Here is a 23,693-nt window from a genome sequence, read left to right as displayed (position 1 = left end):
GTAAAGCAGCCTCACTCCACATCATCGTTGCTCTGTAAACAACATTATTCAGCAGGTTCTATACGATCGACTATTTTTAAAAATACGTCTTCTAAATCAGTATAGTTTATAGAATATTCAGTTATGAGGTCTTCAGTTTTACTCTCAAATAGGCATATCCAAATATGGGATAATTAACATTTTTCTTTGAAAAATAATTAAGATTTATATTTATTATCAGTTCCTATTATTGGTTAAAATTCGAGTTAGGTAATTGAGTTAATTATTGCTTTTAATTTATCTATGACTTTATAAATCCCCATCTCAGTACCCTAAATGACTATTTTATAACCAGATCCAAATCTAATTTTCAAATGTTAGGCCGTTCCAATTGCCCTAAGTTACCCAGCAACTAAAATTCCTATTCTATCACATAATGCATCAGCTTCTTCCATAGAGTGAGTTGTAAGTATAACGGTATTACCTATAGAAGCCTATTTTATTGCTTTCCATACTGTTCTTTTAGTTTATGGGTCTAATCCAGTAGTAGGTTCGTCAAGAAATATATACTTCATTACTATTAATAAAAGTGAGATGATATTTGGATTTTAACTTACAAATTATGCTACAATAAAATTTTCAGATTCTTATCAAAAGGTGTTAATTTAATCAATAATTAAATTTCATTGAACTTTATTTCTAATAAGTATATAACGTATTTTAATAAGTAAGTAATGTTACATGAAAATCGTTCATTGTAATTTTAAAAAACAGTATTGCAAATACTAAAAATAATTTAGTTATTAGTTTCATTAGAAACTGGCTTTTCTATTAATATTATTACCTTATTTTAATCTTAAGTATCCAGTACATTATATATTAAGGCAAAATTTAAACATAGTTTTATTTACCTATAGAAAATAATTTTCACCATTTTTTATATAATAAGAAATTTTAATTTGTCTTTCTTTAATTAAAATAACAAAAGTATTATTTTATACTAATAGTTTATTCACGCATATTTTTGAATTTTCTTAAATTGAATTAAAAATTAAATGAAAAATTAGTCATCTTGACTAGACAACAGATTTATTATTTGCAATCATAATTGCACGAATTAATCTGATCAATATATTTTAGAAAGTATAGAAGTAAGTTTAATAAATCTTTAAGTGCATAAGATTCTAAGATCTAGTATATTTATATGAATTATATGTATGAGATCATAAATATATTTATCTAAATTTTTTAGTGATAAACTTATTTCATGCAGAAAATTATTAACTAAATTTATTATATTTTTATTTTTATTTAAATATTAGTGTATCATCCATAAATGGATATTAATATAAGCAAACCAGGATAGTACTAGTATAAATTTTAATTTCATATAGTGATACTCTATTAATAGTGATTGATATTAAAATTTCATTTCATCACTTCTTCCACAAGCCTCTATTGGCCTGGATTGCTTCGCCTTCAATACGCCCCAAATCGATCAAAAGATCATTTTCTGAACAGTTTTCATCTATTTTTGCGAGACCTTTTTCAAGCAAAAAACCACTGATTGAGTCTTGGGCATTTAGTTTTGAGACTTCCGGAGCCATTACGAATGCTCCTTCATTCGTAACAAAAACTACTAGATTTTCACCACAAATTTACTCCTAGAATAGTTACTTTACAGCTTGTATTTCATTATTGTGTATTATTATACAGGCTAATTAAATGCCAAAAACTTATTTTTATTCATCAAAATATTATTTTTCAAGTTTATATACTTGATCTAACCCTATTATTGACTTATTCCCAGTATCAATCTATAATATCAATAATGGAGAAACGCTAAGAATGTTTGCACGTAAAAATTTTCCATTCTCTAAAACTGCTACAAAGTCGTGTAATTTCGGTGCAATCCTCTCATACGCTTTAATTTCAGGTAATTTCTCATCAACTTTTTTCATAATAACCTCACAATTATCGCTAAATTCAATAATCTTGCAAATTATTTTCCCGTTAGAAACTCTTTGATTTTCGATTTATTTTTCATATAATTTCAAAAATTTACTTTTTGCTTCACTTTCTGCACATTAAATTTCTTAAATTGAGTCATGTTGGGCTTTTCCAAGACCTTTTGCAACTACTTATGCGTTAAAAAGAATATTTTCTAGATAAATAAAAGAAAATACTGAATTTGTGTGCTTTTCGATATTCGGCGAGAATATAATTGTTACTTTCTAGTACAATAATGAGTCTCTGGCAAAATCTTGGGCTTCTTCACTGTATTTTTCGAATTTTTTAACTTATGGTACATAAACTTGAGCTAAATTGATAATAATATTGTAAAATGTGCTTTGGTTTAATTAAAGCAAGCATTTGTACTTACTACCTGATATTATTTGCTCTACAGTTGCTTGGAATTTAGTTTTTTATCCAGAAAATTTAGCTACTTTGGTTTTGATTTCATCAATTTTTTGATCTTAGAAATCTGTAATTTTAATTTTTATAGGAGCTTCAGGTTTATTTGGCTCAATTTTTAGAAGTTCTTCATAATTATTAGCTCTATTTAAATCTGATTTTGAATGTTTCATTAATTATACTAAACCAGTTTGAATATACTGAATATTAAAGTTTTTCTTATTAATATATACAGAAACAAACTTTTTATCGTTTTTTTCGTAATCTATTATGATATCAACAATTTTATTAAAAAGTTACATTCTAACAAATTCTCTAGATTCAATAGCATAGTCTTCCACTGATTCTTTGGTGACTCTTGGGGCATATATTGAACTAAAATAGAATTTTTCTTCTTAGTTATTTATTTTTACAGTTATCTAATCAGAAGAAAACACAGAAATTACATGGCAGCCTTGAATCAATGCCCCCTTTTCTTTTTTCAAAACATAGGAATAATTTTTCTTAGAGACTAATGCATCACTAAGATTAATTGATGTATTGTTTGCACCTTAATAAGTTATTAATGAAGTAACAATATTATTTTCAATGAAGTTAGGAACTAATGTAGCTTATTTTTAAATAAATAAATTTATATCTGAAATGGATTATTCATTAAGTGAAATAATATCCTATGGCTTGGCTAAAAATTTAATTTATTTAGATGCAATAAATGTTACAAATATAACTTTTTCTGGAGATATTACATAGTCTATATATCCTGAGATTTGTTAGTTTTGCTTAATAAATGATTGTAAAGAAGATGATTAGTTCTTTGTATAGTCTTCTACACTATATAATATCTATTCTTTTTCAATATATGCCTACTTAACTGCATCTGCTTATGAGCCTGAACCAAAGGGAGATCCTAAACCTTTCTTCGCAAGCTATACTGAGATATCAAAATTTTTAAGAATAACTGTTGCGATAATTTTTTTCTCTGAAAGCTGCTTAATGGGAGTTACTGAAACTTAGTTACCAATAGTATTCTTCCTTAAGAATTCTTTAGCAGCTATTTAATTATCTGCTTAAACACCTGATAATATTACTTATATACCATTCTGTAACAAAATAGTGTTGCCATTTAAAACTTAAGTTATAGTTGATATGAAAGGATTCATTTAGAGGAGTGTACTTAAGTTAAAATTTTAAAATTTTAATTTTAGTATATAATATTGGTAATAATGTTTAATTTGAGATGAAATTTATCTACGATTTAATTAATGCCTATAACTATAAATAAGAATATAGAAAATATAAACCGTAAATCACTTCTTGGCAACTACTTCCTTCTGGACTTCCTGGATGATACCAACGGCGACGGTACGCTTCATGTCACGAACGGCAAAACGACCGAGGGCGGCATAATCGTTGAAAGACTCGCAGGAAAGAGGCTTGGAAGGAACCATCCTGACGACGATGCATTCACCGCGAGAGGCTTCAGTAGGGTTTTCCATTTCAGGCTTGAGGGTACGAGCGTTAAGCTTCTGGAGGAAAGCGTCAAACTTGCAGGCGATATGAGCGGTATGGCAATCGATAACTGGGGAATAACCGGGCTGGATCTTCTTGGGGTGGTTCATGATGATGACCTGAGCGGTGAAAGACTTGCAACCAACGGGGGGATCGTTCTTGGTGTCACCAACGACGTAACCCTTCTTGATATCCTTAGCAGCAATACCACGAACGTTGAAACCAACGTTATCACCGGGACCAGCCTGGGGAAGTTCTTCGTGATGCATTTCAACAGACTTGACTTCAGCAGTGGTGGTGGAGGGAGCGAAGACAACGGTCATGTTGGGGATGAGCAAACCGGATTCGACACGACCAGCGGGGACGGTACCGACACCATTGATCTTGTAGACGTCCTGGATGGGGAGACGGAGAGGCTTATCAGTGGGTCTCTTGGGGGCCTTGAGTCCGTCGATGGCATCAATAAGGCAAGGGCCGGAGTACCATGGCATGTTAGGAGACTTCTCCATGATGCTGTCACCAGTCCAGCCAGAGGTGGGGATGAAATCAAATTCGTCCCACTTCTTGTAACCGATCTGCTTAAGATTCTTCTGCATTTCTTCCTTGATTTCCTTGTAACGGGCTTCAGAATAGTTGACCTGGGGGTCATCCATCTTGTTAACGCAGACGATGAGAGTCTTGATACCAAGAGTATGAGCAAGAGTAGCGTGCTCACGAGTCTGGCCCTCCTTGGAGATACCAGCTTCGAATTCACCCTGACCGGAAGCAATTACGAGAATGGCGACATCAGCCTGAGAAGTACCGGTGATCATGTTCTTGATGAAATCACGATGGCCGGGGGCGTCGATGATGGTGACGGTGAATTTCTTGGTCTCGAACTTCCAGAGAGCGATGTTGATTGTGATACCACGTTCACGCTCATCCTTAAGCTGATCAAGAACCCAAGCATACTTGAAGGATCCCTTACCCATTTCATTGGCACGCTTTTCATACTCATCAAGAGTACGTTAATCGATACCACCGCACTTGTAGATTAAGTGACCAGTGAGAGTGGATTTACCATTATCGACATGACCGATAACGACTAAGTTAATGTGCTTCTTTTCCTTACCCATTAAGACAAAGGAATGGTGGGTAAATTATGAATTGAATTTGTTAAAAATAGACCACCCAAATATATATATAAAGTATATATTTGGACCCAGAGATGTAATTATATTTAGTTTTCGGTATAATATTTGATATTACCTCCTTATTTATGCCGTTCCTAATAGTTAGTAAAGTTACTATTAATTTATCATAGAATTAAGCCGTTAATGTAAATGAGAATTTGTACACATGATGGCGCCTACCACGCCGACGATGTCATCGCAGCTTGTTTTCTTCAGAAAATCTATACCAATGTAGAAATTGTTCGCACCCGGGACTAAAGTGTAATTGATCAAGCTGATGTAGTATTCGATGTTGGCGGCGTGTACAACAAAAGCACACTGAGGTTTGACCATCATCAGCTTTCCTTCACAGATTGCATCGGGGAGATACCTCTTTCGTCAGCCGGCCTTATCTTCCGCGACTTGGGATTGCAGCTTTGCGAGAATGGTACCCACCACCAGATCATCTACCAACGTTTTATCAAATTTATAGATATGCATGACAATGGAATTGACGGCGGTAGAGCGGAGTTTTCGTTACAGATCGCTAAATTAGGGGCTATTGGCAAGACATTTGAACAGGCCATAGAGTTTGCGATGTAGGTACTCGATTTGGAGATTTAGTTCGCCAAGATGCTGATCTCTAGTAAAATTGAAGTCGAGAAGGCTATTTCATAATAATCAGGGATCTTCTTGCACTTAGATAGTACTGTCATGTGGATAGAGGTGTTATATGACATCCCTGGTAATGAAAAGTTCATGTTCGTTACTACATAGAAAAATGGCTAATACCGAATCAACACAATCAACATATCTGATTCCAGCTTCAGATCTAGATAAAAATTGCCCTAGTAATGGGCTGGTTATAGAGATTCTGAATTAGACGATATAACCGGAGTTACTGGTGGAGTTTTTGTTCACAAGGGGGCATTCGTAGGAATTTGGAAAACTAAAGAAGCCCTAGACCAGATTAAATATATTCTCGAGAGCAAGTAAAAAGAATGAAAAATTATTTTAAAGAGTCTTAGTTTTTTATATTATTTACATTTTACTATTAAGGTTATTATATGTTTAAATAAAATTATTAATAGTTTATAAGCCAACCCATTAAACTTTATATATAATTTTATTTCTCTAGGCTAACATTTTCTTTCCTTGAATGAAAACATAGAAAAAAATCATGCTTATTGCAATTATTATTAATAGTCTGCCATCATTGTTATTCTACTTAATATTTGAACTAATAGAAGTGGTATTTGATAATATCATAGGATCAAAACTTAATTATAATATAGATAGGTTTACGTCTAAAGCACGATAATTTATTTATTTACCAACAGTATCTTTTATGACTTGCACTAAATATGATTATCTATATTAACTTATAAAAGAGTTTTCAATAGTCATATTCAATAAATTACTACAAAAAATATTTGATTTTATAGTGTCATATTTCTCTAGAAAATTTCACTACACATTCCTAACAAGATCAAGATCAGACTGTCTTTCATTGATGCTGGCATCCTATTTTAACTAACCCATATACTAATCTACAGAATAATAAGATCTGAACTTGTATTTTGAATCTGCAAATGATTTTGCTAGATTTTTCTTATCTTTTATTGGTGATATTGTTGTTCCAATAACAAAAGTAGTTTCATCATTTATGTAAATTAAATTCTAAAAGTTATTTATTTATCCTCTTTTACCTCTTCCATTGGTAATGTTTTTAGGTGGAATATTTGCGAAATCATCAAAGCTGGAATAAGTTTCATTAAGAAGAGATCGATCACTTACTACAAAATTTATATAGGATTTATAAGATAGATTGTTATTAGTCAAATCATCTAATTCTGCATATTTTGAAATTTAATAACTTAAAAAGTAACTAGAGTTGTAAAAAGAGTTGTTAATGAATTCAGATGTAGCAAGAAGAAAACGAAAAACACTTGATGCTTTAGTTGGAGTGTATAAAAGAGCAATTGTAGGATCGTTATAAATATATTTTTTAATTTTTAATAGATTTACTTTAAAGTAATGTAAGGATTTTAAGGATTGTATTGATAATATTTATAAATTAAAAGATGATATAGTAAATTTTTTGGGTAAATTATAATCATATAGAGTTTCATTGGATTTTGTGAATAACGTACTTTCATTTACTGGTGAAAGAGTTGTTTTCAAGTCTGTTAATCAAACTCTCAATTATTTAAATATAGAACAAGCAAAAAAATTAAGAACAAAATATTAAAAAACTCCAGTAGTAGAGGCAAAAAATGTTGCATTTTCTTATTAAAATGTTTAAATATTTAATGGTCTATCTATAAAATTTAAAAGGGGTTTAAACCTTATATAAGGTGAAACTGGGTAAGGTAAATCTACATTTTTGAAATTAATCACAAAGCTATATAATTATTAAGATGGCGATTTGCTAATAAATGGTGTTTCTGTATCTGATATGGATCCATATGATGTAAGATATTAAATAACTTCAGTACATTAATCAGATTAATTACCAAAACATTTATCAATTGATTAATAAATTATGTATGGATTATTTCCTGATCCAGATAGATTGGAGAGGGTTAAAACTATTTGCAAGGTTACTTTTGAAGGAAAAGAGGTTAGTAAACTATCAGGAGGATAAAAATAAAGACTGGCATTAGCACGAGGTTTATTCAGAGTTGTAGATTGTGGTATATTATTATTAGATGAAGTTACTAGTGCTCTTGATATTGAAACAGAAGAAACTGTACTAACTGGCCTCAAAGAATTTTGTGCTGATCATTAAATTTTAGTTATTATGGTAGCGCATAGAGAGTAATGTAAGTTATATGCAGATAGAATTGTTGATTTAAAAGATTACTAATGAAATTTTTCATTCTTTTTACTTGCTCTCGAGAATATATTTAATCTGGTCTAGGGCTTCTTTAGTTTTCCAAATTCCTACGAATGCCCCCTTGTGAACAAAAACTCCACCAGTAACTCCGGTTATATCGTCTAATTCAGAATCTCTATAACCAGCCCATTACTAGGGCAATTTTTATCTAGATCTGAAGCTGGAATCAGATATGTTGATTGTGTTGATTCGGTATTAGCCATTTTTCTATGTAGTAACGAACATGAACTTTTCATTACCAGGGATGTCATATAACACCTCTATCCACATGACAGTACTATCTAAGTGCAAGAAGATCCCTGATTATTATGAAATAGCCTTCTCGACTTCAATTTTACTAGAGATCAGCATCTTGGCGAACTAAATCTCCAAATCGAGTACCTACATCGCAAACTCTATGGCCTGTTCAAATGTCTTGCCAATAGCCCCTAATTTAGCGATCTGTAACGAAAACTCCGCTCTACCGCCGTCAATTCCATTGTCATGCATATCTATAAATTTGATAAAACGTTGGTAGATGATCTGGTGGTGGGTACCATTCTCGCAAAGCTGCAATCCCAAGTCGCGGAAGATAAGGCCGGCTGACGAAAGAGGTATCTCCCCGATGCAATCTGTGAAGGAAAGCTGATGATGGTCAAACCTCAGTGTGCTTTTGTTGTACACGCCGCCAACATCGAATACTACATCAGCTTGATCAATTACACTTTAGTCCCGGGTGCGAACAATTTCTACATTGGTATAGATTTTCTGAAGAAAACAAGCTGCGATGACATCGTCGGCGTGGTAGGCGCCATCATGTGTACAAATTCTCATTTACATTAACGGCTTAATTCTATGATAAATTAATAGTAACTTTACTAACTATTAGGAACGGCATAAATAAGGAGGTAATATCAAATATTATACCGAAAACTAAATATAATTACATCTCTGGGTCCAAATATATACTTTATATATATATTTGGGTGGTCTATTTTTAACAAATTCAATTCATAATTTACCCACCATTCCTTTGTCTTAATGGGTAAGGAAAAGAAGCACATTAACTTAGTCGTTATCGGTCATGTCGATAATGGTAAATCCACTCTCACTGGTCACTTAATCTACAAGTGCGGTGGTATCGATTAACGTACTCTTGATGAGTATGAAAAGCGTGCCAATGAAATGGGTAAGGGATCCTTCAAGTATGCTTGGGTTCTTGATCAGCTTAAGGATGAGCGTGAACGTGGTATCACAATCAACATCGCTCTCTGGAAGTTCGAGACCAAGAAATTCACCGTCACCATCATCGACGCCCCCGGCCATCGTGATTTCATCAAGAACATGATCACCGGTACTTCTCAGGCTGATGTCGCCATTCTCGTAATTGCTTCCGGTCAGGGTGAATTCGAAGCTGGTATCTCCAAGGAGGGCCAGACTCGTGAGCACGCTACTCTTGCTCATACTCTTGGTATCAAGACTCTCATCGTCTGCGTTAACAAGATGGATGACCCCCAGGTCAACTATTCTGAAGCCCGTTACAAGGAAATCAAGGAAGAAATGCAGAAGAATCTTAAGCAGATCGGTTACAAGAAGTGGGACGAATTTGATTTCATCCCCACCTCTGGCTGGACTGGTGACAGCATCATGGAGAAGTCTCCTAACATGCCATGGTACTCCGGCCCTTGCCTTATTGATGCCATCGACGGACTCAAGGCCCCCAAGAGACCCACTGATAAGCCTCTCCGTCTCCCCATCCAGGACGTCTACAAGATCAATGGTGTCGGTACCGTCCCCGCTGGTCGTGTCGAATCCGGTTTGCTCATCCCCAACATGACCGTTGTCTTCGCTCCCTCCACCACCACTGCTGAAGTCAAGTCTGTTGAAATGCATCACGAAGAACTTCCCCAGGCTGGTCCCGGTGATAACGTTGGTTTCAACGTTCGTGGTATTGCTGCTAAGGATATCAAGAAGGGTTACGTCGTTGGTGACACCAAGAACGATCCCCCCGTTGGTTGCAAGTCTTTCACCGCTCAGGTCATCATCATGAACCACCCCAAGAAGATCCAGCCCGGTTATTCCCCAGTTATCGATTGCCATACCGCTCATATCGCCTGCAAGTTTGACGCTTTCCTCCAGAAGCTTAACGCTCGTACCCTCAAGCCTGAAATGGAAAACCCTACTGAAGCCTCTCGCGGTGAATGCATCGTCGTCAGGATGGTTCCTTCCAAGCCTCTTTCCTGCGAGTCTTTCAACGATTATGCCGCCCTCGGTCGTTTTGCCGTTCGTGACATGAAGCGTACCGTCGCCGTTGGTATCATCCAGGAAGTCCAGAAGGAAGTAGTTGCCAAGAAGTGATTCAATAATATTGTATTATTTATGTAAAGTTACCTATTTTTATTTTGTTTATTCTTTAATTTATAATATAACTTTTTATATATAATATATTATAAACTATATTTTACCAGTTTAATAAAATGGACTTTGGTGATGACATGGCATCAGCGCATGGAGGTTCATCGTCATATTCTGCAGGTTCATCAATGCGTTCTTTAGCTAAAGATGATATGTAAACCATGATATCACTTCCAATACATCAACTATTCTTTGCAGCAGTGCCAATTGCATCGCTCGGCTTGATATTGGAATCCATGGTACCGTTTTTTGAGATATCTTTATTATGGTGGTTTAAAGGAATTCCAGCAACAACATTATATTGCGTGTTATAACCAATTTTCAAACTTTGTTCGAATGTTATCCCTAATGCGTCATATTTTATGGGATCTGTTATGATCAACCAGTCATTAATGAAGAACCAGCGACGTGCGGCATCTATTTATCTAACTTATTGTGTTGTGTGGTCAGCATTTCTTTCTTTAATTATTGCAGCTATTTTCGTCATTTTTTATGAAAATTTCATGAATCTTTTCGCCCCAAGATTACTAAATTACGATCCTTTAGCTGTTAAAATACTTTTTATCGCTAATCCGATTACCTAGACATTCGGCTCAGCGCTTACTCAGATAATGGAAATCAACTTCGACGACGCCATCCTCTCCATGATGCGCTGTTTTTTCGTAGCTTTCCATATTCTTATCTATTACCTTCTGTTTTTTATCGAAAAAACTATAGATAAAGATTTTCACTATATGCTATACGCAGCCGGAAAAGTCATTGCAGACTCCCTGGAAATGCTTGCAATTTTCAGCATTTTCACGAAAAGGCATCTCCCGCCAGCAGTTTCGGTGGTAGCGAAGTTCAAAATGAGCAACATGTCGCCTTTTAGGCTCAATTTAATAGTGTCAATTTTGAAGATTTTCCCTATTTATTTAGTATATTACGGCATGCCGGTTATCGTTTAGATACTCATTTACTTGTTTTTCGCATTGCGCCAGTATAACGACGTCAACTTTTCGGATTTTGCAAGGACGGGATTCGCAGTTTACCTGTTTTACATGAGCCTCTCGGACCAGATGAACGTAGCGATGAGCACATTCTTGCAGGGCTTCATTCGTGCTCATTTGACGCTCCAGCGGAAAGACCGAATTTACCAGATGCTGCTTTTTGCAGGAATCGGGACGTTCATTATGTCGTTTGTCTGGGGTGCGGGGCTTTACCTCACAGCTGGGATTTTTGTGCACATGATGCTTCCAAACGGAGGAATGGGCGCTAGTGAAATTTACGACGAAAGAGGTACTTTGTTCGACCTGGCCAAGAACGGAGCCCTTTATGGTGCTTTTAACTCATTCTTTCACATTATCGTCAGTATCGCGAATCAGGAGGAATGCCAGGAAAAATGGGCTGGCGTTCTGCCATTTGTACTCGTGATGTTCATTCTGCCTGTTTCCACTATCATGAGCGCTGTGATTTAGTATTTTAGGATTGAGGGCAATGTTAATTACTTGCTAGACTACATGTTCGGCGGGTTCTGCTAAGCAATTTTCAGTATCGGGTTGTGGGTTGGTTACGTCATGCGCTACAAAAAGGAGATTTCAACAGATGTTGAAAAAGGCGACCAGGAAGAAGAAATAGAGGAGGAGGTCGAAGATGATGAAGAACTAGTACAGAAGCAGAACTAGAGCCATTCCGCACTGCTTGGTGAGAGCAATATTGCTAGCAAAAGGGGAAGTTCGAACGAGAAGGATGAATAGAACCATTTCGTTGATGAGTGATATGAGAAAATTGGTCATTGGGTAGTATATTTATTTTTATAGATAGAATTTTACTTATATTGAGACAGTATTTATATATTTTTATCTAAAATCAAGTCTATTTATGACTAAAACTAAAATATGCGAGTATTTCTAAAAGAAATACCAGACCCGTTTGCACATAAGTCTATACAACCAAGTTCTCCACAAATAAAAGTTAATGAAATTTCCCGTCACACAAATTCCTCTAGTAGATCAAACTTCACACCAGCAAACGCTTTATAAGCAGGAAAAGCGGACTGGATCTGCGAAAACAGCTCCTGGCTTCCCTCCTATGATTTGCACACCTGGAGGCAACTGATATAATAACGAACCCCACATGATGCAACTCGCCCACGGCTGTCTTTTAAGTTGTCAACACGTATCTCCATAACACGAAGCACTGCCGCGGTGGAAAATTTAACCTGCTCGAAGATAGCAGAGCGCGGCTGGCCCTCAACGGCTATATTGTGCAGAATAGCGATTTACCGGGCATAGCTAGCGAGGTAGAAAAGTGGCACTAGCTCAGAACTTGATTCACATTTTTACCTCAAATTCTATAAAAAATCTCCAAAAAGTGCTAAAGGAATAGGCTCTCGTTGACGCAGTGCCGCCAGTAGGGCGAGCGAAACTCGCGCATACATAAACTGTTGATCTATTTGTAGCAGTTATTCGATTAGTAATGCGGGTTTTTAAGCGTGGACCCATACCAGCATTTCTTCGAATGCATTTGGATTCTCGAAGTCCGATAATATGGTATCAATACTGGACATAACAACTGGTAATGCTAATTTTTAGACAGAAGTAAAATCTTTCGTTTTGATGACCGTCTCGCCGGGCTGAACGCCGAATTTACGACCAAACTCACTTTCACAGAGTCTACAAATTTCGAAAATATCCGCCCGAGCGGCGACATCTTTCACTAGGCAGCGTGCTATGATACGCTCTAAGAACGAGTCTGTGCGGTAGTCGACCCGGCAGTTGAAGTTGGCTAGTATCTCACCGTCAGGAAACGGGGCCTTGCCGCGGGAGACCTAGTATGCTATGATTCCAAGGGCGAATACATCAATTTTTTACGTGATAGGTAGTTTTGAGTAGAGGTTGATTAGCTCTGGCGCTCGGTATTATGGGGTTGTCTGGCCTTGTATTTCGTCGTTAATTTTTGCGTTATAGGCCCTATCTGTGATTAGCTTCAGACTATCTATAGTTTTGCTTGAAACTGATCCGTAGTCGATTAAAATACACTTATTATTATGGAAAACTAGATTTTCCAGCTTAATATCACGATGTGTGTATCCTTTGAGGTGCAGGTTCGAAATTGCACCTGCAGCCTCAGCAATGGACAATTAAGTTAGTTTTTAGCTACAACATTTAAGTAATAACATGAAAATGTTGTCCGCTTGGTGTGGTATATCTACTGGGTTTATAACGAAATCTTCATCAAACAGTACACCATAACAAGGTAAAATTGATTCAACACCTTTAAATTCTAGTAAAATCTTGACTTCTTAGACAGTTTAATCAAATGTCTCTTGAAATTAAGTTTACACTTACTTCACGACGTATTGTGGATTATTTGTGTTATATATATTTCCATAGGAACCAGACCCTAGTATATCAGTAAGCTTGATTTATAGATTACCGAAACAAAGCTTCTTATAGCAGGTATTATCACCTTGGCATGCTTCGAGGCAATTCTTAAACATTTTTAATAGTGATGATGATAATTATATAAAATGTTTATAATATATTCTGATTAGCTTAATTTATAAAGACATAGGTGGAAATATATATGTTATACTAATACTAAATTTAATACAAAATTAGAAATAGATAAATTTTATGTAAGTCTGTAACTAAAATGTTTAATAGAATTATTAAAAATATGAAAAATAGAGCAAAAAATCAATCACTCTTCATCATATCTGAGTTTAGCTACCTGACCAATGCCAATGGTAGAGCTTTCATATCTCATTAAAACTCTGCCTAAGAATCCTTCATAACTACTCTCAGATACACAAATAGGAGTTCTTGTTTCCACTAATATCAAACCTTATTAACCATTTTTGAGGAACTTTGGTGCTTTTTCACTTATTTTACCAGTTTTGGGGTCTAAAGTAGCTAAAATTTTAGAGACAATACATGGCTACATGCTTGTATTAACGTGAACTATAGCATTAAATCCAGCTGTTAAAACATTAGGGTGATCTAATACCATAAATTTAACAACAAACTTGTTTACGACTTCACAAGGATAATATTTATCACAAATAACAGTACCATCATATATTTATTCATATGCTTCTTCTGTAACTTAAATTCTACAATTTTCACCGCTAAGAGCTTCTTGGATTTAATCACCTACTTCATCTTCCATAGATTACACAGTTGTTATTAAACTGCTAGGTTGAATCATAACTTCTTTTTTGTTCATAACACCCTTCTCTACTTTACAAACAACATAATATCCATTATCCTTATATTTTCCTGATACACATGCACGTAAAAATCCACCGGCGTCACGTTTGGGTATTTTAATTTAATCGAGAAGATCAACTAAACATGAACTTTTATACCAGTTAAGAGGAGAATCAGGAAATTCAGCACTAAGAGGCTTGGTCAAATTTTCACCAGTAATAGCTGAAACAGGAACAAATTAAATATTTGCAGCTTTGAATCCAATTGAAGTTAAATATTTGGTAAGGCTAGCAACTATGTCATTATATCTAGTTTCAGAATATTAGCATGTTGGATCGTCCATTTTGTTAACAGCAACAATAAGATTTCTAACACCAGAAATATATAAAATTAAACCATGTTCAGCAGTTTAACCGCTTTTTTCCAATCCTGCTTCAAATTCTCCTTTTCTAGCAGATGTAACTAAAACACCAATATCGGCCTGAGCAGCAGCCTCAATCATTGACATTATAAAACCTTTATGTCCAGGCGAATCCAAAAGAACAACTCTCCTACCAGAAGAAGTCTAAAATGTCGCGCGAGCAGATTCTACAGTTTTTCCTTTTTCACGCTCCTCCTGGCAAGCATCCAATGCGAAAGCGTACGCCCAGCTCTCACCAGCGAGCTTTGATGCCTCAGTCTTAAACTTATCTATTTGACGCTGGTCTACAATGCCCAAATTCGTCAAAATGTGGCCGCTCATTGACGATTTACCGTGGTCGACATGCCCGGAAAAGATGACAGACAATGGCTTATTGGGGTTCTTTTCGGCCTTGTATGCAGCACGTTGTTTCTCTTCCGCTACGATGGCGGCCGTGAGCCTGGCTTCTCTTTCGGGCTTAGTCTCCTGCTTCTTATTTTGCTTTGGAGGAGGTGGGGGAGCAGTATGCTCTACAGGTGTATCTTTTGCGGCTTCTATAGCCCTTCTGGCTTCGAGTTTAGCCTGTTTTTGGGCTTAAATTTCTGCTTTTTTCTCTTCTTCGGCCTTGCGGGTTTGGGCGTCCAAATCAATAACAATTTTCTTTGGTGCCATAGCAGAGGCAACAGATTCTGCCGGTTTCAGAGAAAATGCAGAGGTTTTCGTTGCGGTGAGGCTGAACTTGGACATTCGGTGGAGTGGTAAACGGAGGTAGTATAAATAGCATATAATATTTTTATTTTTCAAAAATAGAGTATCTTGAGAACTGCTTAACTGCTTAAAATAGTAGCGGTCTAAAGATCTAGTATAACATGTGTTAGTAACTGAAATAGTAATCTTTACTGTGAATAGGTCAAATAATTTTAATAATATAAAAGATATTTTATATAAAGTTGTTAATGCAGCATATTAAATTACTGTTTAAGCACGCATTGTTAAAAATAAATAAAATTTTCGATTCATTCAAACTCTTGCATCATTTTACATATGAGTTTCTTGTTTACGGTATTCTTTGTCCATCTATGTTCTTTAAATTGGAGGTTTAATAAGAGAAAGAAGGATAAGGCAGCCGGATTAGAACAGCGTATTAAAAATCTATGAGTCTCTGTAGTTAAATCCTTGCATAATACCGGTAATAGCTCCACTCGTAACTCTGCCTAACGAGTTTCCTATTTAAAAAATCCCAAGGATTTAACCTCTATTTTAAGGAACAGTATACATACTTACAAGCTAAAAGAATAAAGAATCACAAAATATAATAGAAATTCCTGTCAAAGTTTATGTTAAATATAACAGTGCTGGATTTATTGGTGGATTTGGAAGAAATAAAATAATTGATTCTACAATCGAGATAAATTATGAAAAAATTATTGATTTGAACTCTCCAAAGTATTTAATGAAATACTTTGATAGTAATGCAGATATAATAGAAGCAAGGGTAAGAGTTACTAAAAGTACAATAGAAATATAGCCTTTTGCTTCGTTAGGATTAGTAAAGTCATAAGATCTTGTTGTATAATAAGGTGCACCTGTTCTAGAATTAGTAGAACCAGTTAAACTAAGGAAATAGCTCAAAAATATTAAATCTAGATTATAGTCTTTTATCATAGTGACGAATACCTTATGGATAGGAATAGTTTTAAATGATTTGCTATCTTTTATCGTTAAGCCTAATTTTCTTGCACACTTTATTGTTATAATATTTTAGTTGCTTTCTTTCAAAAAGATAATTATAATTAATAGACACACTCCAAAAAGTACTGTAGCTGCAATATTACTATCTTAAAATCCAAGCATTGATCTTCTTTATATTTCTGAAAAAGTAAGTTATCTATCTGATGTATTATATTTTTAAGCACTACTGAAATATATTTAAAGAGCTGACGAAAGAACAGCACCAATAACACTACTAACATTAACTAACACCATAACAAATCCACGTATTTTTGGAGCTGCTCTATCAGCAACAATAACAACTGCTAATGGCACAATGATAGCTACAGATCCTTAAGATGCTCTAATTATAGTAATGGTTCTGATAATATTCTAATTATTAGTCATATTTAATGTTATTAAAAATAATCCAGAGGTGATCGTATAAATAATTCCCATAATAACGGCAATGGGTTTTCTTCCAATTTTATCGGATAACCATAGCCAAAATACTGAAGAAAATAATTATACAAGATTGAAAAAAGTAGTCTATGATGCTACTTAAGTTGCAGTAGCCCCTAAAATTTAAATATAGTAACTTATATTAGTCATAGAAAGTGAAAGACTACATGCTGATACTAGTAAAAATGTATAAACAACCCATAAGTTATTTTCATAAAATCTGGGTTCTCTGCCTAATTCCGCATTTATATCCTTGACATCCAAGCAGCAAACCCCTTCTAAATTAATCATTAACTTTATCTCTTCGTTTGAAGGCTCGTATTAACTTATGAACATATCATCATTAAAATCCATAGCTGGCATATGCTCTACTTTTTAGATTGCAGTAAATACAGTTATCCAATGAGATATAAACTGAAAATAGTCTGTAAATGGGATATCTTTACTTATAGTAGCATCTATTTTATGTGATAAATTATTAATTGCAATGCAGTTTAGGCAAAACCTCTTCTTCTCTTCATCTGTAATATTCATATCAAAGCATTCAAAAATACAAGCTTCCTAAATCTCCTCTGGTATTTCTATCTACAAATGATTAATTAATTGAAGTAAAAAGTCCGATTTGACTAGTAAACTAGGCAAGTACTTTTCATCAGGTATTTTAACATTCAATATAATACCTAGATTTGAGCAATATTACCAGACTCTAAATTGATTTCTAGATTTTTTAACAGCGTCTCTGTTCAACTTTAGTGAGTCTTGCATTCTTAAGAAAATTTATTTATATATTGAAAATTATGAATTAGAATATTTAATTTCAGCTCGCTTAGTAGTTTCTATAAACCGCTAAAACTATTCATATGTAGTTCTAATCATATTTACTCAAAAATACTTACAAGCAAAGTCCGGATTCTTAATGATTTTCATATCACAGTAAGAATTACCATCCCAAAAATTTGGCAATATCTATTATTATACGTAACCTGCCCACAAAAATAATCAGAAAAATCATACAGCTTCATCATCTTCCACCATAATCCTTTCGATGAGCCCTTTTGTCTGCTGAATCCTCGCGCTCCACTCAGACAGTCTTTCGACGACGATATCTCGGCCTTTCTGGTCCAAAACGAGCGGTTTTACCCACGTGACGCAGAAAACTTAAGCAACAGTGTCAATGGACGCCTTGATGAGCCCTTTCAGCACCATTTCGCTAATGATGAGCTCCAGCTCGAATTCCTGGATTTTCAGCTGCTCGAGGGCGCTTTGGTAGCCCAATTTCGACCTGTCGGACACCGGCTGCCGCATCAAATAGTTCATTACGGCGGTCAGGATCTGCCATTTTCTGGCGCTTTCCTGAGTGACGCAAATCTCCCAATTTTCGTATTTGGCGATCGCGTTTACGCCAATTTCGACCACCGAATCGACGTGCAGGAGCTCAGTCATGGCTGCGAACCGCTCCAAATAGCGAATAGGGAATCCCATCATCATCTCGTTCTCCATGATGCCCGCGGCCCACGCCAAATCGCCGAATTCGCGCAAGGCGTCAGCGACTAAAAATTCTGGAAAAGTGCTCAGTTTCACATAATATTAACACACATTTTTGCGGTCAAAAATGGCGCTCAAGAGCTCAGCTTTCGCCATCAGAACCTGCGCCGGGAGCAGTTCAAACTTGATTCCGAGCTCAGAAATTACCTCAATTTGCTTGTTTTGCACTTTCTGGAGGACATCAAATGCGTGAATAATCGCCAGCGTTGTGGGGTGCTGGATTTTGCGCAAATCGTCGGGAATTTTCTTCTCGACGAACGCAAAATAGGTTGTTAGAATTTCTTGGTCAAGGAAATGGAAAATTGAGTTCAAATTAGAAATTTGAAGGTCAGTTTTGTCGAAAATGGCCTGTTTGATCTGCTCACCTATCTGGAAGTACTGGCGGTTGGATATTAGGGTTTCCATTATTAGAGGACAGAGTAAAATTAATTAATATGATAATGAATATATAATAATAGATATAATTATGATTTTTTTGTGGAATGGAAAATAAAAATAACATTATTATTATATACAAATATAATATAAAAATAAAATTGAACTTGCTCACCTAGTATTCATTAGCACGAAATAATCTTGATAATGCCCTGCAGGATCTCCCAGAACTAGCCCACTGTACTAATCTCTACCGCCTCTCTATAACTATGTGCATTGATGATCGTAGGCCCTATCGAAATTGCCTCTACGCCAGGGTACGCTTGCAGAATCTCGCCGCACTCCAGCCCCGCGTGCACTGCCTCCACCTTGGCATTGACACTCAAAACTCTGTTAAACTGTGAAATCGCAACCTCCAAAAGCTTGCTTTACGCCGCAGGCGTCCACCCGCCGAAGAAATTCGTCATTCCAGTAGCTTCGAACCCAGCCAGCCTGGCCAAGCCAGAAATCGTCTATGATATATACTCCATTTGCGAGTTACTGGTGCTCCTCCCAAGGAAGACAAACTAAGCCCCTATTATATCAGCTGCATTTATACTGACTATCCCCAAATTGACCGAGCTTTCGACCAGGCCACCAGCAATTTTTAGCAGCTGCGAGGGCGCAGCGTTGCCGAAATCGATGATTTTGGCGGATTCAGCACTACTGATATGCTGGATTTTTTGAGAAAATGGCTCAATAACAAGCTACATTCTAGAGTCTGTACTGGCGAACTCGGCCTCTATTTGGCCGAACACGCTGCTCAAATCTGGATAAGAATCCGCATAAAAAATGGCCTCCGCACTCGTCGGGATTGCGTTGTCCGCACTTCCACCCCGCAGGGTAGCTATTTTGATGTCGAACTCGACGAATTATGCGAGCACGCGAAACAGGACTTTTATCGCATTTGCGTGGCCCTTGTGTATCTCGCACCCAGAATGACCACCTGAGCAATTTTGAACCTTCAGTAAATAGGGAAAATCAAGCTGGGCTGGAGTGTGCGTTGTCAGCTTCGGCTTGACGATTTGATTGAAGCCGCCGGCAGATCCTACGGTTATGGTGTCAATTTCCTCAGAGTCTAGATTTATCATATATTTACCTGTTAAAATTCCACGTTATATGTTCTGTGCGCCGCTCATTGTTGTCTCTTCGTCAACTGTCAGGAGAAGTTCTAATTTTGGCGTTGCGATAGTTTCGTCGAAGATAATTGCTAGGCCAGCAGCTACACCAATGCCGTTATCTGCTCCAAGAGTGGTGTCGGTGGCTGAAATAAATTACTTTTGGTTTGCTGTAACGAGTTAAGAAACTATTGGATCAGTTTCGAAATTGTGAGTCGAATCTGACGATTTGGTGCAAACCATGTCCATATGGGCTTGTAATATGATGCCCGGTGCATTTTCATAGCCTTCAGAGGCAGGTTTAGTAATAATAAGATTTTCAGCCGAATCGATAAATGTTGAAAGTTTATGTTTAATTGCTAACTCTTGAAGGTACTTACTTATGCTTTTAGTGTTTCCAGAGCCTCTTGGTATTTTGCTAATCTAGCCGAATATGTCCCAAATAATTTATGGTTCTAGTTTTGCTAGAGACATTAGATTCGCTGATTATTATATATTATTTTATATAATATTAATATTAATTCAAATAAAGTGTATGACACCTGAATAAATCAAAGATATTATTCTATTTATTATATGGATCTTATCTTGTTTCCCATTTTTTGATGGTATAATATAATGATAATAAGTGATCATTAAATAAATTTTGTAGAACGTATTGTTACGTAAACTTTAATAAGAATATAATTATAGATAGTAAAATAGACGATTGTCATTTTAACCTTCCTTTAAATATGGCATTGAATCTTAAAAACTTGATCATTTAAAATCCTTACTATAAATCAGCTACTGCCATGAAGTTATGCGATTATGCCACAGGTATTCCTTTAGAAGAAATGTATACCTACTATGCTGATCTCGCTAGAGGTTAGATTGGTATTATAGCCCTCGATCATATGTACGTTGAAAGAAGAGGACATGCAGGTCATTCTTAGGTAGGTATTGACTCTGATGATAAAATTAAGTATCATGAGAGGTTAGTTAAGTGTATTAAAGCTGTTGACCCCAAGACATAAGTTTTTTGTTAGCTCGCACATGCTGGGTAGCACTCTTAAGAAGAAAACAAGCTTGATTATAATACTTGCTCCGCAGAAACTCTATATGACATTATAAAGGCTTTTGGTGATGCTGCTATGAGAGCTAAGGCTGCTGGATATGATGGTGTCTAAATACACGGCGCTCACACATATTTAGTTTCTTAATCAATTTCAGATGCTTATAATAAGAGAACTGATGAGTTTAATCCTCAAGATTTTAAGTTTTTGAGACTCGTTTTAGAAAATGTGAGAAAAGCAGGTATAGTGTCTGGCATCAAAATCTAGACTAATGACTGGATAGATGGATGTGGCGTAAACCCAGAATTTGCAGTTAAAATCATTTCATCATTAGATTTTGATTTTGTAGAAGTATCTGGTGGCGGATGGGGAAAAGAAAATAAGCTAGCAACTATTAGACCTGTATAAGATAAGTTTTATTATAAGGAGGCTGTAGAATTATTAAACAAAGAAAAGCATATGGAGTCTTAGTTTATTATTGCAACAGGAGGATTTGATACTAAAGAAGATGCCAAGGAAGCCTTTGATTTAGGTTGTAAAATGGTAGGATTTGCTAGAAAGTTCATTAGAAACCCTACTTTCCTTATTAAAGACGATAAAGAGTGTGATAAATGCAATAAGTGCCTTAGAAACGAATTTTCTTATTGCGTAATAAAAGATTGATTTTAATTTTCTTATTTCTAATGTTAAAGCAATTCTCTCACAAAATTTGCTAAACTATCTCGTCCACCTCGATTTCTATGAGATCTGGATATGATTAGCCAATCCCAACATACAAAATGGGCAATCCACTTTCGTAGCTAAAGTTAAGAGCTGCCCCGACCTTGTCGCCAATTGCATCATATTTTGTTAAAATAACTCCATCAATATTCCTCCCAGTGGCTTCTAAAATTTATTAGCCATACTCTTTTATCTAAACAGCTCCTGTGCTACCAACCAATGCTTCTCCAACGTAAATAACTAGATCAGGTTAATTATCGCTAATGAGTTTACAGAGTTCTTGCATAAGGCCACTATTATTATGCATTCTACCGGCAGTATCAATCAAAACCACATCACTACCTTCATTTACAGCTTATTATATACCATATTTAGCGATAGCAGATGGATTTTTACCATAACCCTGATCATAGCAGCTCATTCCGAGTCTATCGCAGTGGGTCTTAACTTGCTCAACAGCACCACTTCTGAAACTATCACAAGCACAAACAAAGCCTTTCAAATTAGCTTATTTTATTTTAAAAAGAAGCTTTCCTATTGTAGTAGTTTTACCCATTCCATTAATACCAATAATTGCAATAATAAAAGGCTTCTTGTGCGCCTAATTTATCTAGTTGAACACGAAATTCGGGCGTAAATTTATTGACTTAATTAGTTGCTAACGCACTGTTTCTGAGATTAAATTTTTAGCAGATCTGAAGGTTGGTAATTTTGCATTTTATAAGGATTAACGCACGGAATTTAGAATAGAATCTGTGGTTTATGACGAAATATTCTGATTCAGGAGCTACGCACGGAACGTCGACATGAAATCGTCAAGCGTCGCACTATTTAACGTTTTTGACGAAAAAAGTGAAAACGTATTATTTTATGGTATGCTTGCAATAGTCTACGTTTTCTCAAGTAAAAGCTAATTCGTAGATTCTGATGCCTACTCAATAAACGAATATTTTGACATGTCGTCTTCAACGGGCTTCGGTTTGCTGGGGGATTGCGTGCGCTAATTTTTCGGCGATTGAGATTTTTGGAGCGATTTTTACTTTCTGTCCTGGTTCGCTTTTTCGCGCATTTGCTGCTTAATAAGTTCGATTTTCAGCTTTGCTTCTTCCGGATTCGACTGGGCAGAGGAAATTCGGTTTTCGGTCGCCTCAATTTCTTGAGTTTGCACAACTTACGACTACGAATCTGCTAATTTGCCACTTTTGACTAACGCGTTTAGCTGCGTTTGGTACACGTCCCCAAATGGCTAGAAATCTGATATTTTAAAATTTAGGGGACATTTTTTAATTTCATTTTCGAAGTTTTCTATAAAATAAAGGCAAATTCCAGACAAAAGTTCGGTAATATTTTGGACATTAATGTTGCGGGGCAAAGAGGCAATCGCTATAATTGACAGCTCTCTGATGTAATTAACAAAATATTTATGTGTGGTCGAAATTATTGGATCTTGCTAAACTCTATTTTCAATTATAAATTAGGTCATTATCTTGTTCAATTATGCTCTATCCTTTGGCTCTGTTGATTAAAAAAGCACTAATCCTGTCGTATGAATAAAGAAGAACTAATCGAACATTAAAGTGGAAGGGCCAATGTATTTACGTTATAATATTAAGATATTACGTAGTTAATATAATTGTCATAAATATTTATAAATGATGTAGAGTCATGAACTTTTCGGCTAATTTTTTATTTTATCTATTGACTAGCGAAGGCAACAATTATTATTATA

At 35.6% G+C, this 23,693-nt stretch overlaps 15 protein-coding genes across 15 annotated transcripts; 5 read left to right on the top strand and 10 right to left on the bottom strand. All coding sequences in view use genetic code 6, as the record gives it.

Moving 5' to 3' along the window:
• Positions 1-11: 11 nt before the first annotated feature.
• Positions 12-554, bottom strand: SS50377_27445 (ABC transporter family protein; the record flags this gene model as incomplete). Its single annotated transcript, XM_067911231.1, has 1 exon — positions 12-554. The coding sequence occupies one exon, from the start codon at positions 552-554 to the stop codon at positions 12-14; it is 543 nt and encodes a 180-aa protein (XP_067761918.1).
• An 861-nt stretch (positions 555-1,415) lies between these two features.
• SS50377_27444 (uncharacterized protein) lies at positions 1,416-3,554 on the bottom strand (the record flags this gene model as incomplete). Its single annotated transcript, XM_067911230.1, has 1 exon — positions 1,416-3,554. The coding sequence occupies one exon, from the start codon at positions 3,552-3,554 to the stop codon at positions 1,416-1,418; it is 2,139 nt and encodes a 712-aa protein (XP_067761917.1).
• A 147-nt stretch (positions 3,555-3,701) lies between these two features.
• Positions 3,702-5,018, bottom strand: SS50377_27443 (Elongation factor 1-alpha; the record flags this gene model as incomplete). Its single annotated transcript, XM_067911229.1, has 1 exon — positions 3,702-5,018. One exon carries the CDS (start codon positions 5,016-5,018, stop codon positions 3,702-3,704), a length of 1,317 nt encoding a protein of 438 aa, XP_067761916.1.
• A 201-nt stretch (positions 5,019-5,219) lies between these two features.
• SS50377_27442 (MYG1 protein) lies at positions 5,220-6,059 on the top strand (the record flags this gene model as incomplete). Its single annotated transcript, XM_067911228.1, has 1 exon — positions 5,220-6,059. One exon carries the CDS (start codon positions 5,220-5,222, stop codon positions 6,057-6,059), a length of 840 nt encoding a protein of 279 aa, XP_067761915.1.
• A 154-nt stretch (positions 6,060-6,213) lies between these two features.
• On the top strand, positions 6,214-7,926 carry SS50377_27441 (ABC transporter family protein; the record flags this gene model as incomplete). Its single annotated transcript, XM_067911227.1, has 1 exon — positions 6,214-7,926. One exon carries the CDS (start codon positions 6,214-6,216, stop codon positions 7,924-7,926), a length of 1,713 nt encoding a protein of 570 aa, XP_067761914.1.
• Positions 7,927-7,932: 6 nt separating this feature from the next.
• Positions 7,933-8,772, bottom strand: SS50377_27440 (MYG1 protein; the record flags this gene model as incomplete). Its single annotated transcript, XM_067911226.1, has 1 exon — positions 7,933-8,772. The coding sequence occupies one exon, from the start codon at positions 8,770-8,772 to the stop codon at positions 7,933-7,935; it is 840 nt and encodes a 279-aa protein (XP_067761913.1).
• Positions 8,773-8,973: 201 nt separating this feature from the next.
• SS50377_27439 (Elongation factor 1-alpha) lies at positions 8,974-10,290 on the top strand (the record flags this gene model as incomplete). Its single annotated transcript, XM_067911225.1, has 1 exon — positions 8,974-10,290. One exon carries the CDS (start codon positions 8,974-8,976, stop codon positions 10,288-10,290), a length of 1,317 nt encoding a protein of 438 aa, XP_067761912.1.
• Positions 10,291-10,409: 119 nt separating this feature from the next.
• SS50377_27438 (DinF Protein) lies at positions 10,410-12,104 on the top strand (the record flags this gene model as incomplete). The annotated part of the gene is made up of 1 exon (XM_067911224.1): positions 10,410-12,104. One exon carries the CDS (start codon positions 10,410-10,412, stop codon positions 12,102-12,104), a length of 1,695 nt encoding a protein of 564 aa, XP_067761911.1.
• Positions 12,105-12,316: 212 nt separating this feature from the next.
• Positions 12,317-13,828, bottom strand: SS50377_27437 (Kinase, NAK; the record flags this gene model as incomplete). Its single annotated transcript, XM_067911223.1, has 1 exon — positions 12,317-13,828. One exon carries the CDS (start codon positions 13,826-13,828, stop codon positions 12,317-12,319), a length of 1,512 nt encoding a protein of 503 aa, XP_067761910.1.
• A 203-nt stretch (positions 13,829-14,031) lies between these two features.
• On the bottom strand, positions 14,032-15,687 carry SS50377_27436 (Translation elongation factor; the record flags this gene model as incomplete). The annotated part of the gene is made up of 1 exon (XM_067911222.1): positions 14,032-15,687. One exon carries the CDS (start codon positions 15,685-15,687, stop codon positions 14,032-14,034), a length of 1,656 nt encoding a protein of 551 aa, XP_067761909.1.
• A 273-nt stretch (positions 15,688-15,960) lies between these two features.
• Positions 15,961-17,877, bottom strand: SS50377_27435 (Major facilitator superfamily protein; the record flags this gene model as incomplete). The annotated part of the gene is made up of 1 exon (XM_067911221.1): positions 15,961-17,877. One exon carries the CDS (start codon positions 17,875-17,877, stop codon positions 15,961-15,963), a length of 1,917 nt encoding a protein of 638 aa, XP_067761908.1.
• A 243-nt stretch (positions 17,878-18,120) lies between these two features.
• Positions 18,121-19,062, bottom strand: SS50377_27434 (PCI domain-containing protein; the record flags this gene model as incomplete). The annotated part of the gene is made up of 1 exon (XM_067911220.1): positions 18,121-19,062. One exon carries the CDS (start codon positions 19,060-19,062, stop codon positions 18,121-18,123), a length of 942 nt encoding a protein of 313 aa, XP_067761907.1.
• Positions 19,063-19,214: 152 nt separating this feature from the next.
• On the bottom strand, positions 19,215-20,663 carry SS50377_27433 (Aminoacyl-histidine dipeptidase; the record flags this gene model as incomplete). Its single annotated transcript, XM_067911219.1, has 1 exon — positions 19,215-20,663. One exon carries the CDS (start codon positions 20,661-20,663, stop codon positions 19,215-19,217), a length of 1,449 nt encoding a protein of 482 aa, XP_067761906.1.
• Positions 20,664-20,923: 260 nt separating this feature from the next.
• On the top strand, positions 20,924-21,907 carry SS50377_27432 (FAD/FMN dependent oxidoreductase; the record flags this gene model as incomplete). The annotated part of the gene is made up of 1 exon (XM_067911218.1): positions 20,924-21,907. One exon carries the CDS (start codon positions 20,924-20,926, stop codon positions 21,905-21,907), a length of 984 nt encoding a protein of 327 aa, XP_067761905.1.
• A 37-nt stretch (positions 21,908-21,944) lies between these two features.
• Positions 21,945-23,537, bottom strand: SS50377_27431 (Signal recognition particle receptor; the record flags this gene model as incomplete). Its single annotated transcript, XM_067911217.1, has 1 exon — positions 21,945-23,537. The coding sequence occupies one exon, from the start codon at positions 23,535-23,537 to the stop codon at positions 21,945-21,947; it is 1,593 nt and encodes a 530-aa protein (XP_067761904.1).
• Between the last annotated feature and the right edge of the window lie 156 nt (positions 23,538-23,693).

Source organism: Spironucleus salmonicida, chromosome 7, assembly GCF_000497125.1.
Source record: "Spironucleus salmonicida strain ATCC 50377 chromosome 7, whole genome shotgun sequence".
NCBI classification, from domain to species: domain Eukaryota; phylum Fornicata; order Diplomonadida; family Hexamitidae; genus Spironucleus; species Spironucleus salmonicida.
The sequence above is the reverse complement of the archived record's forward strand: the minus strand, read 5'-3'. Positions and strand labels throughout refer to the sequence as shown.